Source organism: Papaver somniferum, chromosome 7, assembly GCF_003573695.1.
Source record: "Papaver somniferum cultivar HN1 chromosome 7, ASM357369v1, whole genome shotgun sequence".
NCBI lineage: Eukaryota > Viridiplantae > Streptophyta > Magnoliopsida > Ranunculales > Papaveraceae > Papaver > Papaver somniferum.
In genome coordinates, this window is record NC_039364.1 from 109,757,313 (window position 1) to 109,776,509 (window position 19,197).

General features: G+C 37.0%; 1 protein-coding gene across 1 annotated transcript; it reads left to right on the plus strand.

Annotated features, from left to right (window-relative positions):
• Window positions 1–6,940: 6,940 nt before the first annotated feature.
• LOC113295068 lies at window positions 6,941–7,504 on the plus strand. Its single transcript, XM_026543426.1, has one exon. The coding sequence runs from the start codon at window positions 6,941–6,943 to the stop codon at window positions 7,502–7,504; it is 564 nt and encodes a 187-aa protein (XP_026399211.1).
• Window positions 7,505–19,197: the final 11,693 nt, after the last annotated feature.

A 19,197-nucleotide genomic window follows, 5' to 3' on the forward strand; every position in this document is an offset into this window, starting at 1 on the left:
TAGGAGTAACCAAGCCGCTAATTATGTTTCCTAGACGTTATTTGTTTTACGTTTAGGTCGATTACTTAATTTCCCATCCGTAATTGTGTTTGCGTCTGAGATTTTTTTAGACGTTTTCTGTGTTACGGCTTGGTTATGTCAAAATTTCCCAACCGTTTTTGCTTATATACTTTTGGTTTTTGGTTTTGTTTGTCTTTGAATAGAGAAAAAGAAAAGAAGAAGAAAAGATCACAAGAAGTAACACCTCGTAGTGACCCGACTCCACAACCTCGTCACACAAAACCATTGGGTGCAAACGCAAGGAATGCAAGTGGAGTTGTGACTGGTAGAGAAAGTGAAGTTGGAGGTGATGTAGTTAGAGATGCAACTGCTTTAGGTAGTCAAGTTGTAGTTTCCACAGGTGGAGGAAATGAAGTTGGAGTTAGTGGAGGAAGTGAAGTTGGAGTTGGTGTTACTGGAGGAACTGAAGTTAGAGTTGGTGGAGGAAGTGAAGTTGGAGTTGCTTTTACTGGAGGAACTGAAGTTAGAGTTGGTGTAGGAAGTGAAGTTGGAGTTTCTATTACTGGAGGAAGTGAAGTTGCAGTTGGTGGAGGAAATGAAGGTGTACTTGTTGTTACTGGAGGAATTGAAGTTGGCACTTCTAGTGATGCTGCTATTGATAAAGGTAAATTCGTAGTTGAGGAGGACAAGAAAGAGGGAAAGAAGAAGTATCCACCGAAAGAAACGGCAAGACAAATCATTGATGCTATGGTGCCTTTACCTCCCAAGAAGAATGGGAGACCTCGGGGTGTGCCAAGAGATTGTTCCATCTTGATTGGTTACTCGTCTTCAGGGGATGCTAGGGTTTGTGGCACAAAGGTAATTAATCAAATTACATATATGTTATTTTCATTTTATTATGGATTATTAATTATAACAACCAATTTTTTTTTTTTTTTGTAGTTCCCGGATAAAGCGGTCCCTAAAATAAAGCACCAACAAGGAAGGTTTTGGCCGTTTGAACAATGAGCATCCAGATGAGGTAGCTTTGGTAAAAGTTTCGGGGTTATCTAGTACTTTGTCTATTTATTATTTTCATTGTTTGGTTATGGATTTGGATGAATGAATTCTGTAACTTTGCATGTATGAACGAATGTTAGTCTTCCCATTTTTCTAATCTAAGAAAACTGAAGAAAAAAAATCAAGATTTACTAATTTTCTGTGCACTTTCGGCTAGACTGATGCTTCACATAACCTAACCGAAAATGCATATAACTCTTGTCAAATAAACTTGCACAATATTTCGGTTAGAAATTCCCGTCCGTTAACAGGGAAACGGTTAGGAAAAGCAACCGTTATGTAGTTACGGTTAGGAACTACCTAGCCGTATGTTACTCCGGTAACTCAAAAAAAAGAGTCTTGGTTGCGGCTACATATCCGTGCCGTGTATCGTATTTGCGGTTAGAACTCCAAACCGTAATTCTGACATAAATTTTCAACTCTAGTTTACGGCTTGGTCGACCTTTCAAGTTCCTTATCGTATATGCAGAACGGTTAGGAACACCATCCGTAATCAGTTTTATGGTTGGAATTACCTAGTTGTATATCGCTCTGATAACCCAAAAAGAAAATGGCTCATGGTTACGGCTAGATATCCAGGCCGTAATTCTGAAAGTAATTAACAACTATTATTTATGGCCAGAAATACCTAACCGTAAATCTGACACACCACAAACCCTTCAGGTTGATACAGAATTACGACTGGGTCTACCTTGCGTTTTCCTAGCCGTAAATACCTATAATTTTGAATACCACATCATATCGGCTAATTTTTTTGAATTTTGAAAAATAGATCCATTTGAAGACTGATCTATAGAAGGTTTTAGCTGTTCAACCACTTATTTAAACTTGAAATAACCGCACCTCCATATAACCACCCATTCCAAATCAAAATCACACCTTCTACATCAATAATCTCCACCAAAACTCCTACAAACTCAATGCAATGTACTCAAAGGATAAACCTAACTTTACTTTGGAAGAAGACTTATCTCTTTGCAAAAATTTTGTACTATGCTATCCAAAGAGGGGAGAAGAACGAAGGAAACGTGGTCTACCAAGTCAATCGTATTGGAGTAAGATTTATGAGAATTTTTGTAGTGAAACAAGTAACACTAACAACCGCGATGGGGTTGAATTGTATCTTTGATTTTCAGACATACGCAAAAAAAGTGGAAGAATATATGGCTTTACGTCGTATGTGCAAGCAACTTCGACTTAGAGGTGAGACTGATGGAGAAGTCATACCTCAAGCTAAGAAGGAATGGAGAAAATGGAAAGTTTATAATTTCAACTTGAAAGCTCAATTCGGCATCATCAAAGACTTCTTGATACATCGAAAGGGATGTTATTAAAACCAACTTTGTAATGAGGATCTATTAAGTATGTAATGGGTTTTATTGTGGCCTAATTAATGAAAGTATTACTAATTTTCAATCGTAGTATGTATTCATGTTGAAAATCAAAATTTTCAGCTTACATATTCATTTACGGACGGGAAATATATGTTATCCCAACCGTAAAACAGACTCAGGAGATTCTGGGTAGAATAACAGCTAGAAGTTCTTAACTTCCCATCCGTTTTTCTTGTTCAGACTGAGAATTCATCATATCCTAACCGTAATCTCTTATTTACGGCTGGGTCGACACAATTTCCCAGCCGTAACAAGTAAAATTTTCATATTTTTCTCTGATTTTTAACGGATTTGAATCGATAAAATTGATGTTGGGAGTTGATTACAAGGTTATCCCGAGTTTTTTGACGAAGGGTTTCATCATTTTTCTTCAAATGTTTTCAAAAAAGATTCACCAGAATCACCATTTTTCCTTCTTCAAAATCGAAATCAAAATCAAGGAAAATCAAGTTTTGATTTCCAAAAACTTAATCATTTGATTAGTCTAATCCATTCACTAATACTGATTAGTTAGCTCAATCAATTTAACTAGTACTAATCATATTATGGGTAGATTGGGTATTACATAAAATACTAGGATAAGGGGCTCTATACATTGTTATTTCATGACCTCATAAGTCCCCAAAATCCCAACCGTTTTACATCCCCAGTAATAGGATTCAAAATAAATCGGGTGAAAACAAACGCTCTCAAAGACTAGTGTTTAGCTTAAGTCACAATTTTATCGGTAAGAGCTCGTAATAGAAAACCGTCCTACTGTGCCAAATCACATTAGGTCAAATATGGATCCAAGTACCAAAAGACAAGTGTAAACAAACTCCAAAGAAATCCAACATTTTTAAGCATGATCACTTTGCACATGACACCACGTGATAACCATGCTAAACAAACTAAAAGACAAATGTAAAAAATATGTAGCTACACCAAAAGACTTGGGGCTCATCAAACTAATCCTTGTTGGTTTTGATAATACAAAATCAGAAGAGATATATTTATCTAGGATCAATAAACTCTGTTTTGGCAACGAAATTAACTTAACCTACTCTCCCTAAATCAAAGTTTATTATGATTATTAGCCTCGAATTTAACACATAATCTTTTATAGTCTATTTTGTTAAACCCAAAACCTTAAATACGACTGGCGTAAATTCGCCGTAGATGATTAACTTCCAATAAGGATTTGGGATCTGATCTTGTCTACTAGTTAATTAAGATAAGTTTAACACAGAATTAGAGAAAAAATTTGTTTGTGTTAATTAACTTTTAGTCGTTTGGATCCCTTAAAGTACAAATTTCAAACAGTACCTCCCAACTTCGACCCTTGTCAAGTGCGGGAGCATGTTTGCTTGTTTCACTCTTAGGTTTTTCTTGTTTCACTTTTTTTTTTCACAAACGGCATTGACAACCATTAAGTGGTCTGATAGTTCTCATGCTTCCCTCCAACTACGGAGGTCAGGATTCGAACCCTTGTAATTGCTAAAATTCCTAAATGAATGGGATGTGGGAGTAATCTAAGGACCAATGTACAAAACTATTTAAAAAAAAAAAACGACATTGAAAATTACTACTCCCTCCGTCCCGTTTTGTACGAATGTATTAGATCCCATGTTACTTAAAAGGTTTTTTTATTTTTTTCCAACAATTTCATAATTTATCCTTACTTTGAAATCATATACAAAATTAAAATATGATAGAGAGCTTAACTTCCAAAATGAAATTCTTAAATAATCCACTAGGTTCCAAATTCATACTAGTATATAAGAATTAAAAACTAAAGACTTAAGTATTTTAAGAGGTATCAATGAGTGTAGATTTGAAAAATTTGTAGTCTCTTTCATTATCCTTAATTTGCCTGAAGACACCTAAACATTTATCTATACTAGAACAGAGGGAGTAATATTCTATATATTAGTTTTTACTCTTCGGTTTCCAGAAAAAAGTTAGTATTTGACTAGCGATAGTAAAAAGTTTACAGGTAGTTTTCGGAAAAGAGTTGGTATTTGATTAGCAACTGTAAAAAGATTACAAGATGTAAGTAATGTATAAACCCAAGAAAGAAAAGAAAAAAGAAAAAAAATCATAGGTTTGGCGTATCAGCCTACACATATTTGTATATGTTGATAACGATCCAAGATCCTTAATTGAAATGTAGTCAAGATTATTAGCTTTGTATCAACCGATATGGACCAGAGAGTTTGTACGTTTCCTCATCAATTTCAAAATTAAAGATTTTTTTTAAGGTTACACAATTGACTAAGTAGGTTACATAGTTCACAGGGATTTTACAACAGACTTAAAGTATTTTTCAGACAAACAACATACATAGGCCAAACACATAACATTATAGTTACAAACCCATTCCAAAGAAAAGTTTCCTACAATTTCATACCAACTCCTTAGTAACAGTACAGGTTTAAATGGCCTGATTTGGATAGAGAGGAGCACATCCAAACCACATAACAGGTCTACAAACAGTAGAGAAGTTAGGATCTATAGATCCAACCATTTTTCAAGGGTTTTTTCCATAATCATAGTAACACAAGTGACACTGATATACTAGGATCCATAGGTCCCACCAATTGTCAAGAGTTTTTTGAAAAATAAAGTAACATAAGTGACAAATAAAATCGAAATCAGTGATCTTTAGGCGGAATCGGTCGAAATCGTTCGGAGTCTTCATCGGAAACGGTATGTGTTTAACTGTTGCTGGTGTCTTAGGAGTTGATATTGTTGCTGGTGTCTTTGGAGGTGATGTTCGTGCTGCTAGAGTTTCTAATATTTTTGAAGATGTTGTTGCTGATGTTATCTTGATTAACTTCATAAGGTGAAAAAGCAAATCCATATGAAAAAAAACCCTTTCAAAAGCTCTTAAATCTGAACCCTAAAACGAAACAAGTAAAAATAGAAAGATCTAAACCAAAGAAGCAAAGGAGATGAAAAAAGAACATACCTGCTCAGATCTGCTCCAATGGAGCAAATCTGAGCAGTTAACAACTTTAGGGTTTTGGTGTTTTCGTCGGAAGTTGGAAATTTTTTAGGAGGAGGGAGAGTAGTTTAAGTGGGGACCAAATATGAGATTAGATATTTCTATTGAGGCATATGCTTTTTATTTGAGGCCTATCATTTACTTACACCAACCTAGAGAACGGGGTATGGAGTGTCTAGAATGCGTAAAAATACTAAATTGGCATCTATACAAACCTGAATAATTCTAATTATCTAAAACAAATACAAAAACCTTAATCATTTCTATTAACAAACTTTTATCAAGTCTTTTTTTTTTTTTCCAATTTCCATCAAATCAAAATCAAAAACTAACACACAATTGATAGACGCATTTATGTGTCTATTTTGATCTCAATTGTATATATTGTTAGTGCTCGATTTTGTACTTATTTGGTTATTTTATGTCTTTGTAGGTACTTTTGGAGAAATAAACATGTGCGGAGAAATTGACTTGAAAAGTGGAATTTGCACCCCCGGGAGAAAATTACTATTGGCACCCAGAAGATGTACTAAAGGCACGTCTCTGGAAGTGTGTTGGAGACGTCCCAGAAAAGTTATATTTACACCCCAGAAAAGTAATATTTCCACCCTAGGTCATGTGCTAAAAGGAACCCATTCTTGGCTAAGGGGCACCCTATATATTATTTACCCCCACCTCCTATTCGCACCCCATCAGTGGTTAGGGGAACATCACTTTCTTCCCCGTTTAAATCAAGTTTTGGCGGGAAAAAGAATTATTCAGCAGCCTGAATTTCAGGCGAGAAAATGATGAAGATTTTGTCGGACTTTTACATGGATATGGACTGGTATCAAGTTGTGGAGACTAAACAGGGTTGGTATGGAAGTTGGTTGCGTTAAAAAGGGAATTCTCATCTTATTTTCGAAGAAACCTGGGAGGATGAAAAACTCGGGTATCTGTTGATTGAGTTGGAGAGGCGTGAGACTTTGGAGGAGTTTTAATCGGAGTGCCTTAATTATTTGGATTAGGAATGTGCTTTTGATACGAAAAAAGGAAAGAAGATTTCTCTTCATCTCGACAAATCAGGAAGGCAAGAATATATCAGAGTTTTGGTTTATATTTAGAATTTACGTGTATTGGACGTGTAAATGTCATGCCACAGCTGAGCATTCCACTGCCACCAACAGAACCAAGTCTTGCCGCAATACACAGTCAACAACTTCCACCGGATGCAAGTCTTCAGCTGAGTCCGAGTCTTATGTATTCATATTTGTTGTAACAAAGATGTAACTAGAAGAAAACTACCCTGTAATCTCGTCATTGTTGTTAACTTAGATTGAATTCTTCTATGTATGTACTCATATAAATAAGTAATCAATGAAATCAAAGTTTGTCCAATTGTGAGACTTCAAACCTATCTAGATTTAGTTTTAAGATGGTATCCTTGTAGATCCTAGGAACCATAATTTTTTTTCAATCTTCCGCTTCATCTCTGTCTATCCCCTTTATCTAGATTTTAATCATGCCTGAATCAGATCAATCCATCCCCAAGTCTCCAGTTCACAACACAAACCATGCCGAGACCAACAATTCACGAATCCTTGATCCATATGTTATACATCCGTCTGATAATCAAGCTACTGTCATGTTCTCTCCGTTGCTGCAAGTTGATAACTATGGTGCCTGGGTTCGAGGAATTACCAAGGCATTGAATGCCAAAGGAAAGCTGGAATTTGTCGATGTCTCCTTACCACCTCCAGAAGATGATATCACCCATCGCTGCTGGAAACGTTGTGAAGACCTAGTGGGAAGTTGGATCCTCAATTCAGTCCACCCAGACATCCGTGCAAGTTGTCTCTATGCAGCTTCATCATACGCCATCTGGAAGGACTTACATGTACGGTTTTGTGTATCAAACGCACCAATCCTTTTTCGTTTGAAATCAGCAATTGCTTCCATCAGGAAGGAATCCATGCCTGTCTCTCTTTACTACACAAAGATTAAAACACTTTGGGATCAATATGATTCCCCGGTTGCTTCTACGGAAGCATGTATCCGTGGTGCTGGTAAGCACATGATGGAATGATTAGAGCGAGATCGTGCCATGGATTTTTTACAGGGTCTCCATGTCAGGTTCTCAAATCTCCGCAGTCAAATCCTGACTATGGAACCATTTCCCACTGCACTGCGTATCTTCAACCTAGTCCAGCAGGAGGAAGAACAACAAAACATAACCGCGACACCAGTTCCACCTGTTGTTGCAGCTGCTCTTAGTACAAATCGATATTTTCCATCCACTTCTCGTCCTCCAGTCAGTCAGAACAAACGTCAGCGTCCACATTGCGATTATTGTAACAGACATGGACATGTTCGAGACAAATGCTACCGCCTCCATGGTTTTCCTACTACCAACAGCTCCCTGCCTGCAACCAACAATACCCTTCCAATAGCTGTTGCCGCTACAGCCGTTCCAAGCGATTCATTGCCCATTCAACCAACACTTCCATCCCTGTCTTCAGATAAATATGCACGCCTCCTGGCTCTCATCAATCCTGCCTCTGATTCTTCCCAGCTGGAACCTCGTGCAAACTTCGCACGTATGATGTTAAACACATCATTTGTTGATCCTTGGTTTGTAGACAGTGGTGCTACACACCACATTTGTAATTCTTTGCAATATTTCACTTCGTATATGCCTGTCAAAACTTTAATCCAAATGCAATTACCGGATGGTTCATTCTCCGTTGTTAAACACATTGGCGAAGTTGTCTTCTCGCCAACTCTTAAACTTCCGAATGTGCATCACATTCCAGATTTCAAATTTAATCTTATTTCTGTGAGTCAATTGACTCGTCAATCAAATTGTATCGCTTATTTCTTTGATAATGTTTGTTTCTTTCAGGACCGAGTCACGAAACAAGTGATTGGTCAGGCTGATTATCTCTCCGGCCTATATCATCTACAAGTTCAACAACAAATTCCAATGACGCACAACACCTTATGCAATACAACATCATTAGATGTTTGGCATTGCCGGCTAGGTCATCCTAGCTTAGAACGATTTAAATTTTTATGTAAAACTTTTGATTGCATTCATTCCAGTTCTTCTAGTTTTTGTGATGTTTGCCCTCTTGCAAAACAGATTCGTTTATTATTTAATAAAAATTCTATTTCATCTACACGTTGTTTTGAATTAATCCATTGTGATATTTGGGGACCATTCTCAACCCCTTCTCTTACTGGTGCACGTTATTTCTTAACCATTGTGGACGATTTTTCCCGTTGCACATGGGTTTACCTTATGACAACAAAGAGTGAAACATTTAAGTTCATCAAATATTTCACTGTTTTCGTTGCCACCCAATACTCACGGCATATTACTTGTATTTCCACAGATAACTCTATACCCTATTTATGTATATTAAAACGAGTACAATCTGATAATGAGACTGAGTTTTTATCTCGTGAAATACAAACTTGGTTTGCTGAAAAAGGAATTCATCATCAATGCAGTTGTATATCCACTCCTCAGCAGAATGGAGTGGTAGAGCGTAAGCATCGTCACTTACTTAATGTAGCTAGAGCGTTACGATTTCAGGCAAATTTGCCTATCACTTACTGGGGTGAATGCATCTTAACAACAACTTATTTAATTGATAAGATGCCTACTCCAATTATTTCACACAAAACTCCCCATGAAATTCTATTGGGGCAGTCACCAAATTATCGAAACTTGCGAGTTTTTGGTTGCTTGTGTTATGCTCGAAACACAAAGATTTCCTCTAAATTTGATCCCGGGGCAATTCCTGGCGTTTTTCTTGGTTATCCTAATAATCACAAAGGATATATTATCTTGAATATTGAAACCAAAATTACCTTTGTATCAAGGGATGTCATTTTTCATGAGCATTGTTTTCCTTTTAAAGACGCTAAACTCCCTACTAATGATTTTCTGGCTACTTCTCCACCATAAACTGTGTACTACGATGACCCTGCAGATTCACTACAGATTCATCTTCCGCTTACAGCTAATCCTTCCTCACCTGCACAACATGCGTCTCTAGCTGATACTTCAACAACAACAATTCCGTCAACAGTCTCATCTTCTCCTGATATTACAACCACAGTTCTGGCAGACGTCAGTTCTGTTCCATCGACTTCAATATCACCCTCTCCTGATGTTAGCTCAACAACACCATATGCAACTGCTACAGTTGACACTGCAAATGCTGACAGTCAACCTCTCCGGCGTTCTTCTCGACAAAGCCATCGACCATCTCATCTCAATGACTACATTTGTTCGGTTCAAAATTGTAAGTCAACTTCACTTTATCCTATTACAAATTACATATCTTTTGATAAGTTTACTCCGCAACATCATGCGTTTCTTTCCTCCGTAATCACTAACAATGTACCTAGAAATTTTACGGAAGTTATAAAAATACCGGATTGGGGTGATGCCGTTATAAACGAACATACTGCTCTAAAAGATAATAATACTTTCACTACTACCCTCTTCCTCCTGGCAAAACAGCCATTGGATGTAAATGGGTATTGAAAATCAAATACCAGCCGGATGGCACAATAGAACTTCGTAAATCACGCCTTGTTGCTAAAGGATATACACAAAAAGAAGGAATTGATTATCACGACATCTTTGCTCCAGTTGCAAAGTTAGTATCTGTTCGTGTCTTATTATCTATTGCCGCCATTAACAATTGGCCTCTCCATCAATTGGATGTTAATAATGGCTTTTTGCAAGGCGCTCTTAACGAAGAAATCTACATGAAACTCCCACCATGATTTCAGAAAAAGGGAGATACTCGTGTTTATAAGCTTAACAAATCCTTATATGGCCTAAAATAGGCTTCTCGTCAATGGTTTGCTAAATTTTATGCAGCCTTACTTGATGAAGGATTCACTCAGTCTCGAGCTGATTATTCCCTCTTCATTAAACATTACGATAATGTTTCCATTTTTGTTCTGGTTTATGTTGATGACATTGTTATTACAGGTAATAGTGACTCAGCAATTCAAGACCTAAAACAAAAACTTGAATCAAATTTTTCTCTTAAAAACCTTGGGAGTTTACAATATTTCTTGGGCATTGAAGTTTCTCGCTCTCCCAAAGGTATTTTTCTTTGTCAATGTAAATATATTCTTGACATTGTTCATGATTCTGGTCTTTTGGGTGCTAAAGTTGCTCCTTCACCTATGGAACAACATCTTAAGCTTTTACCAGGTTCAGGTGATCCTCTTCCTGATCCTAGTATTTATCGTCGATTGATTGGTCAACTTCTTTATCTTCAGGTCACACGTCCTGATATCACCTACTCAGTCAATTATCTAAGTCAGTTTATGCAACAACCATGTTCTGGTCACTTAGATGTTGCACATCGTGTAGTTCTCTATCTCAAGGGAACTGTTAGTCATGGTATTTTTCTTTCTGCAACTAGCTCCTTATCTCTTGATGGTTATACAGATTCTGATTGGGCAGGATTCCCAATTACTAGACGATCAACCACAAAATATTTCACCATGTTAAGAAATAGTCCAATTTCTTGGAAATCCAAGAAACAACCAAAAATCTCTTTATCTTCTGCTGAGGCAGAATATCGTGCTCTAGCAAGATTAACTTCTGAACTTCAATGGTTGCACTATTTGTTCACTGATCTTCATATTAATATACCAAAGCCTATTCCGGTCTATTGTGATAATCAGACTGCTTTTCATATCTCTGAAAATCCAGTTTTTCATGAACGAACTAAACATATCGAAATTGATTGTTACTTTGTTCGCGAAAAACTCTTATCTGGTCTTATTAAACCAACTCATCTTTCATCTGCAGCTCAATTAGCTGATCTCTTTACCAAGCCACAGGGAGTGGATCATTTTAAACGCCTTGTCAGCAAGTTGGGCGTTCGGTCTCATGCTCCTCCCGCTCCAACTTGAGGGGGTATTGGACGTGTAAATGTCATGCCACAGTTGCGCAGTCCACTTCCACCAACAGAACCAAGTCTTTCCGCAATACACAGTCAACAACTTCCACCAGATGCAAGTCTTCAGCTGAGTCCGAGTCTTATGTATTCATATTTGCTGTAACAAAGATGTAACTAGAAGAAATCTACCTTGTAATCTCGTCATTGTTGTTAACTTAGATTGAATTCTTCTCTGTATGTACTCATATAAATAAGTAATCAATGAAATCAAATTCTGTACAATTGTGAGACTTCAAACCTTTCTAGATTTAGTTTTAAGAACGTGAGTAGGGGAACATAAATCTCACATGACTTTATCTATCTAGTTTAAAAAATCCTGGACGCGGAAAGGAGAGAAAAATAAGGAAAAAAATCAACCCCGAAGGATTATTTCCCGTGAAGAGAAGAAAAGAATAATAAGAGATAACTTGGGATAGAATTTATCTTGGAGTTTATAAAAGTCTTGTACGAGTCTCACAGAAGGGTTATCGGGAGTTTAGGGGCAGTAGTTGAGGCTGCAGATCCGAGAAGAAAAAGTTGCAGAGATTATCCTCTACTGCTGTGAAGAAGGCAAGCTGAAGAACATAAGACGGAAGAGGTGTGTTGCAGAAGCAGGCGTATATTCAACTGCAACGACGCCAAAAGGAGAACAGCTTAGGTTACAGGTGAAGTCATAGAATATAAGGAAAAACCTGTCATTCTGAACAATCTGGAGTCACCTCATCAGGTCTACTATAGATTTAGTTAGTTGTGCTTCATTTTTGCTCTAGAAATTCTCTTTTGGGTCCCTTCTGTTTTTTTTTTTTGTCAACCTTTCCGGTAGTATTCTTTTTGTACTTCTGAATTTTCTTTGGTGATTAATGAGAATTATTAATTGAGAAAGAAAAAGATTTATGTAGGCATATCCTATAACCCGAGTTGAAATGTCCACTTTTCTGGCGATGACTTATGGCGCGGTAATGGATATGCCACAATTCTGGCCATAGCTTGCCAAGTTGAGTTTGGCAGTGCCATGGACTTAGACGATTGATCTGGGATGATTGTAACTAAGCCATTATTCCATTCTTATCTTAGCTGAGGCGCTTTGAGATGCAACAACTGTATTATGGCCTTAGCCATAGCTAGATACGGTATTATGGGATATGCAGTATATGCTATGGGCTTGCCTATGCATAGAAAATGTTCCATGATATTTATGCCACTGATTTTGACTTAATCATCGGGTGGCCATAATTTAGGGTTTGATCTGTGGCAATATGCTATACCCAAATTTAGAGTACAATGTCATTCCAGTATATATTGAATACGATAGCGCCAATATGGCATGTTCAAGGAACTCGTCAGTGGGAGTTTGCAACTTGACACGATACTCGATATGTCTATGTATTAATATAATACTTTCAATAGGATTTTGTACAGGCAGAGACCATCTTAAGGGTAGTCGTCACCTGCATCAGTGGCAACCTGAGGATAATATTGCTCTATACTAGCAGTCAATTCATCTAAGAGATGTCCAATCAATATAATAGAGTACTAGTAATGAAATACTCCTCTCATATATGTACGTTATGCGACGACCAAACCGAAGGTTGGATATGCATTACTGATTCTCTTGCGGAATATAAGTTGTAGATACAAATCCTTAATCCTGTTGCTGGGTCAGGGATACATCACACTTATGCAACCAGGGCATTGCAATTTTATCATTTATGTCATTGTCAAAAACTCACCATTAACAGGCGTTAAAAATCAAGTGGCGTTGTGGACCAGGAATAACGCAAGGATTTGGTACTAACCTATTGTGGTATTAAGATTCACCTATTATGCTGAAATCTAGAATACTACCTAATATTTGGTCTTAGTTGTAGTAGGTAAGACTAGGTCTTAATGTAACCATTGGCATATCATGGCATGGCGTGGCCTATTCTAGCGCTGAGATTTGGCATGGCGTGGCCTATTTTGGCGCTGAGATTTGGCACGCCATGGCCTAAAATGGCATTAGTATCGGCCTAGCAAGATGTGGCCTTATAAGTGGCGTAACATGCTCAGAGACACCCACGGTGATTGAGACCAAAATAAGTGGATCTCATCTTAGCCATGGATGTATAAGGCACATGTACATCGCTGTAACATGTTTGTGGTCAACCATGGAGGTTAGGCAAACATATATTTGGTGGGGGCTTGATATTGACCGGTTAGGGTGCAACTTGGCCATCGCCAATTATACGGAATTAGGGTTTGGCCATAGTTCTATCATGGACTTTGGAATAACCGTGGAGTATTTATTTTAACTTATATACGAGAGTTGAGAGTTTCGCTAATGATTAAATTTACATAACCATTATAGCCAATTATCAGGTCAAAGGATAGACTTGGCCGGCTATAGCCAGTTATCAGGTCAAAGGATATTGACCATGCCTTTATTCCAACTTGAGTAGCTAGAGATAAGATGAGATTAGCTTATCTGGAGCGGAGTCGAGATCAGCTGGAGCTAAGCTGAGATCAAGTCTTTTAAGCCGTTGATTGGTCGTGACCCTTTAATAATATATTAGGGTTTCATAAACTTGGACACCACTCGTTTGTGACATGGGAGTAATATTGACTATGACATGGACTTGGTCATAGCTGGCCAAGGTCCCAAAGGGTCGTGGTATATGTGCCATGGACTTGGTCATAACTGGCCAATGAGCCATGATCTTTATTGAAAACACTGGGGTACCAAAATACACCACCAACTTTTTCGTAGGCAATCTGTATGGACAAACTCAACATAAATCCGAGAGTTATAACTCAATCAAGGAAAGTTTCTAGAGTTATATCTCTATCTCTCTTGTGGTTAGAACGTTTACATAATGAATTCATGAACCTAATTATAAAGAGAGTTCTTGGACGGTACCAAACACCAATGTCCAAGGATCAATTAAGTCGTATCCAACAAAACTAGGTCAGACGTATCTACTCTGATTGATCAAAGCACAACCTGTGATATTTCAATTATAAAGATAAACAATATAGTGCGGGAAAAAAAAAGACACCGGAAATTTTGTTAACGAGGAAACCACAAATGCAGAAAACCATGTAACCTAGTACAGATTGAACACCAAACTGTATTAAGCCGCTACAGACACTAGTCTAAGACCAATTAACTTCGTCTGAAATGTAGTTGAGATCAAACTCAATCTCACACTGTTTCAAGTACAGTCGCGCTCCGATAGGCGGCTACACCAGTAACAAAGACAAAAGAGGAAGTCTGTTGTTACGAAGGATTAGTTTGCTAGAAAGGCAAACTTCGTGTATTTATAGACAAGGAAGTTTGGACACCAAGGAATTTCCAAAACCGAAAATATTCTCAAGATATTCATAAATGCACAGATTCGGTTTTCATAATTCCTGGAAATGCTCTGTCCAAAAATAACAATCGAAATATCTTGGAAAATATAATTAGTAAATGCACATTACTAATTCTGTAATTTCCATACAAATGAAATTAATAACCTTAATTAAAATATTCTTAACTTATTTGTGTTTCGATCCTGGGATTCTCTTCCCTTAGCCATTAAGGAATATCTTTGAACAGTTATAGAAATAAACATTCTCAGCACGTGTTGGAAGTTTGTTGACATCTTAACTTTGTAAGTTCTCTTTCACACTTACAACCTTGAAACTGATTTTCCACACTTCCAAACAAGTTTAGAATTGGTTCATCTGACTTTCAAGAACTATTTGATTGATCAAACCAACATTCAATCACAATCATGGGTTTACGGTTCTACCAAAACAAGTTTCGGTTCTACCTCCATGTGAGTACTACGCATAGTCACACTAGCTTCCCAAAAGATTCGGTTGACTAGGTACTAGGATCGGTTCCCCACAGGATCGGTTCCGCTTTTTGCTATAAACCTTGCTGCACCCCATACAAGGATTGGTTCCCCTTGATGTACTGCACCCCTTACAAGGATAGGTTCCCTTTCCCTTACAAGGATCGGTTCCCTTTCCCCAAGGCAGACATAATCCGATCATACCAAGGTGATCACTTAAGATTGGTTTTACTAATAAAAGTTATACCAATACAAAAGTTGGGTCTTTGTGAATAGTTCTACCAAAAACACAACAAGTTATGAGCGGTTCTACTTTATCACACATATTGGTTGTTCATAATATATGCAATGAATAACAAAACCAATAACACCTGACAATTTCCTTTTCGGTTCACAAAACAAGTTTATGAACCTACTTCCTTAGAACACATGTAAACATTGTTCCTAGGATGAAATCCTCACCTCATACTCATACATAATCACAATTGCATTCAAATGATTATGGCGATGTCTTATCTACAAAGTTTAATTGTTAAGCAATAAACCTCGTATTGTATTCCTTAATACTATGTCTATATAGAGTTCAAATATGCTTCGCAGTTATGTTTTCAATATGCACGACTTGAAAGATACGTTAGGGAATGAAGCAGTTCAAGTCAAATATCACTAACCTCAAGTGGAAGGATGATTGTTGTCGTTGTAGCTCCTTGCTTATTCACATCTTCAAGTCTTCGCAATACTTGTAATGTCTCATATCCTAATACTTTCAAGCTAACCTATACAAAGTTTAACTCTAATACATAATCAAGCGACTCTTAACATGAGTTTTGATTCACAAAAATATGACAACCAAACTTGACATACCAACGCTTGGTGGGTTCAACCAAGCCATGCTCTAACAAAGATAACTGGACCTGGATTCATGAATCCCAATGAAATCTTTGATAGTCGCTAAACCCTAAAAGGGTTTCTGGAGATGACGACTCTAGATACAACTAGGGATGTCAACGGTAGCTATCGAAACGGATAATTGCTATACCGTATCCGTTACCGTTAATTTTATCGGATATCCGTTATCCGATAAAATCCGACGGAATTAAAATTTGTATTCGCTATCCGTTTCGTTAAGAGTAACGGATATTCGATAATATCCTTTAATTATCCGTTTCCAATAATAAATTAAAAAACAGTTAAAGTGTTGAAATGAATCGGGAAAAAATCAAATCTTCTTTGATTTCGTTAAAGTGTTGAAATGAATCGGGAAAAAATCAAATCTTCTTTGAGACTCAGAATGGAAACCAGTCGCTTTACTCTCTGTCTCTGAGTTAGAGTCTCAGTCTTAGACTCTCAGTTTCTATAATTTCTTATAGTTTACCCTGATAGTCAATAGGGTTACGGGTATATGTATATTACATATATACCCTCACTATCGGATACAGATAATTATCCGTCGGATACTAACACAACCGAATCCGTTACATTAATAGGTGATTATCCGATATGATTATCCGACACCGATACCGATATCCGAAACTTCGGATAATATCCTAACGATTCAAACGAACTCGAACGGATAGCGGATATTCGGGTATCCATTGACAGCCCTAGATACAACTGGGACACACCAAAAAGTAGTGTTAGGATTCAAAGATCCCAATTGCCAAGACTTTCCCTTTTATAGACATTCAAAGCATATGTTGCTTTAGGCTTAAGCTAAGATAGCTTTGAAACCAAGCAAACAATATTCACCGTTAGATGACTTTGAATCTTATTCACATAAACAAGATATACACTCTGGTTAGGTAAACCGTAACCAGACCATGTACAAAGACTATGTCCGATATGGTTATCCGAAACTAGACGGTTTGAACTTAAAAGCTTAACACTCATTTTCATGAACACAAAGACATTCATCTTGAGTCACAATTATGTGATCAAATGGGTCTATTGTTTTAATAGAGAATTTATCAAATGAAAATCATCTCATAAAAATAATTTAATCGCATAATCGAGATAGTTGGTAAATGCACAAACTACAAATACATGAGTCATTCGTGAATCGGCTGAGTCATAGTACGCGGACCGGTTTGAAAATTTATGAGTAAAGCCGAGCTCCAGAGTTGACAGAACTTTTTCAGTTCAGGTATCGGTTTGCAAACTTAGGAGCAAAACTGAGTTCCGGAGTTGACAACACTTTTTCAGTTTGCAAACTGGTTTGGAAACCTTAAGACTTTACCGGTTCCGGAGTTCGCAGAACCTTTTTAGTTTCCGTACCGGTTTCGGTACTAAACTGGTTCAGGAATTAATATAGAAATGTACTGGTTCATATAAGGGTTGAATACTTAAACCCGGTTCCCTTACCACAGTTCCAAAATGGAATGTATACAAATATACATACCTATCCGGATCACGAAACAAACGGATTTTCCCATGATGTGCATATGAATATGCGTATCACAGAAATCTGTAAGTCGATATATAGCTACTCCGCTACGTGTACGAGTACATGTAATACGGCTTCAGACATATAACAGTTTTCTTAGTTTGTAAGACTGATAACACTGTCTTGTATCCCGAATATAGTAGTTCTATATTTCTCTAAATCAATTCGAAACATTCCCGAATAACATCAAAGACACATATCATTGTTCCAGGATATTTTCGAATGATAGACTTGAATCATGATTTGGTTCCGAACAATAAATTGTTCTCCACGAAATTCATCAAGTATGAACAAATGTTCATTAAGCTTAGTCATTATATTTCGAGAAATTCGTAAATTAAATAATTAGTTCTCGACTCGAAATTCTTGTGTATGCAAGCTAGTCTAATGAGTTATGCGACAAACATCTCAAGTATAGAAAAGTGAATAGAACTTGAGAAATAGGTGGTTCAGTCTTCACTTACCTTTTGTTGATAAAGTTCTCCAGAAGCTTCGGTTGATCTTCGCCTTCAAACGGTAGAACGCAAATGATGACTGGTTCGTTTCTCAACTACCTCTATCCTAGAACGAGACGTAACTAATTGTAGACTAGAAGTCAAGATATAGTTTTGAAAACTAAATTTGACAACGAGCTTGAGATAGCAACACTTGTGAGTTCGACCGAGCAATGCTCTAACATTTGTGCCACTGATTATGACCTAATTATTGTGTGGCCATAATTTAGGGTTTGTCTTATAGCAATGTGATATACCCAAAATTAGAATATAATGATATTCTAGTATGAATATGAATACGATAACGCCAATATAGTATGTTCAAGGAACTCGTCCGTGGGAGTTTGCGACTTGAGACGATACCCGATATGACTATGTATTAAATACAATACTTTCATTAGCATGTTAATTCAAGAATAACGTCAAATCCCATTCTGAATATAAACTTAATATTAATAATACATTCTATGTGGCATAAAAGGTACATATACCGGCGCACATGAAATAACGAGGTTTCCACTGGGGAAAGCCCTGAAATTTGGCGCACATATACACATTTATAATATCTACAGGACTACCAAGTCCCTTAATTGAATATGCATTATTGATTCTCTTGCGGAATACAAATTATCATTGTAAATTTTTAATCCTGATGAGTCAAGGATTTTTATACTTTACTTATGCAACTAGGGAAAGGCTATTTTTACCATGTACTCCCTTGTCAAAAACTCGCCATCCACAATAGGGTTTATGCTCCAATAAATATCAATGCCAAATATCCAATGCAGAGCAATATAAATATCAAGACCATACATGTTAAACATACCGAATGCAGATCACCTGATGCAATTATTCCCATTCCCTTAGAAATTAAAAGTATGTTTTACTTTGCTTTGTACGCAACTGATGAAATGAAATCCTACACATAATCGATAACATGAAACACTACATCATCAAAATCTACAACATCAAATTCTCACATACTTGATGAAACCAAATCCGTCGTCTTCAAAATTTTCTGCCAACCAGGAAATCCGAAAATTCTC

Excerpts from the sequence above, each read along its gene's own strand:
- LOC113295068 (XM_026543426.1), top strand. The coding sequence starts at position 6,941 with ATGCCTGAATCAGATCAATCCATCCCCAAGTCTCCAGTTCACAACACA.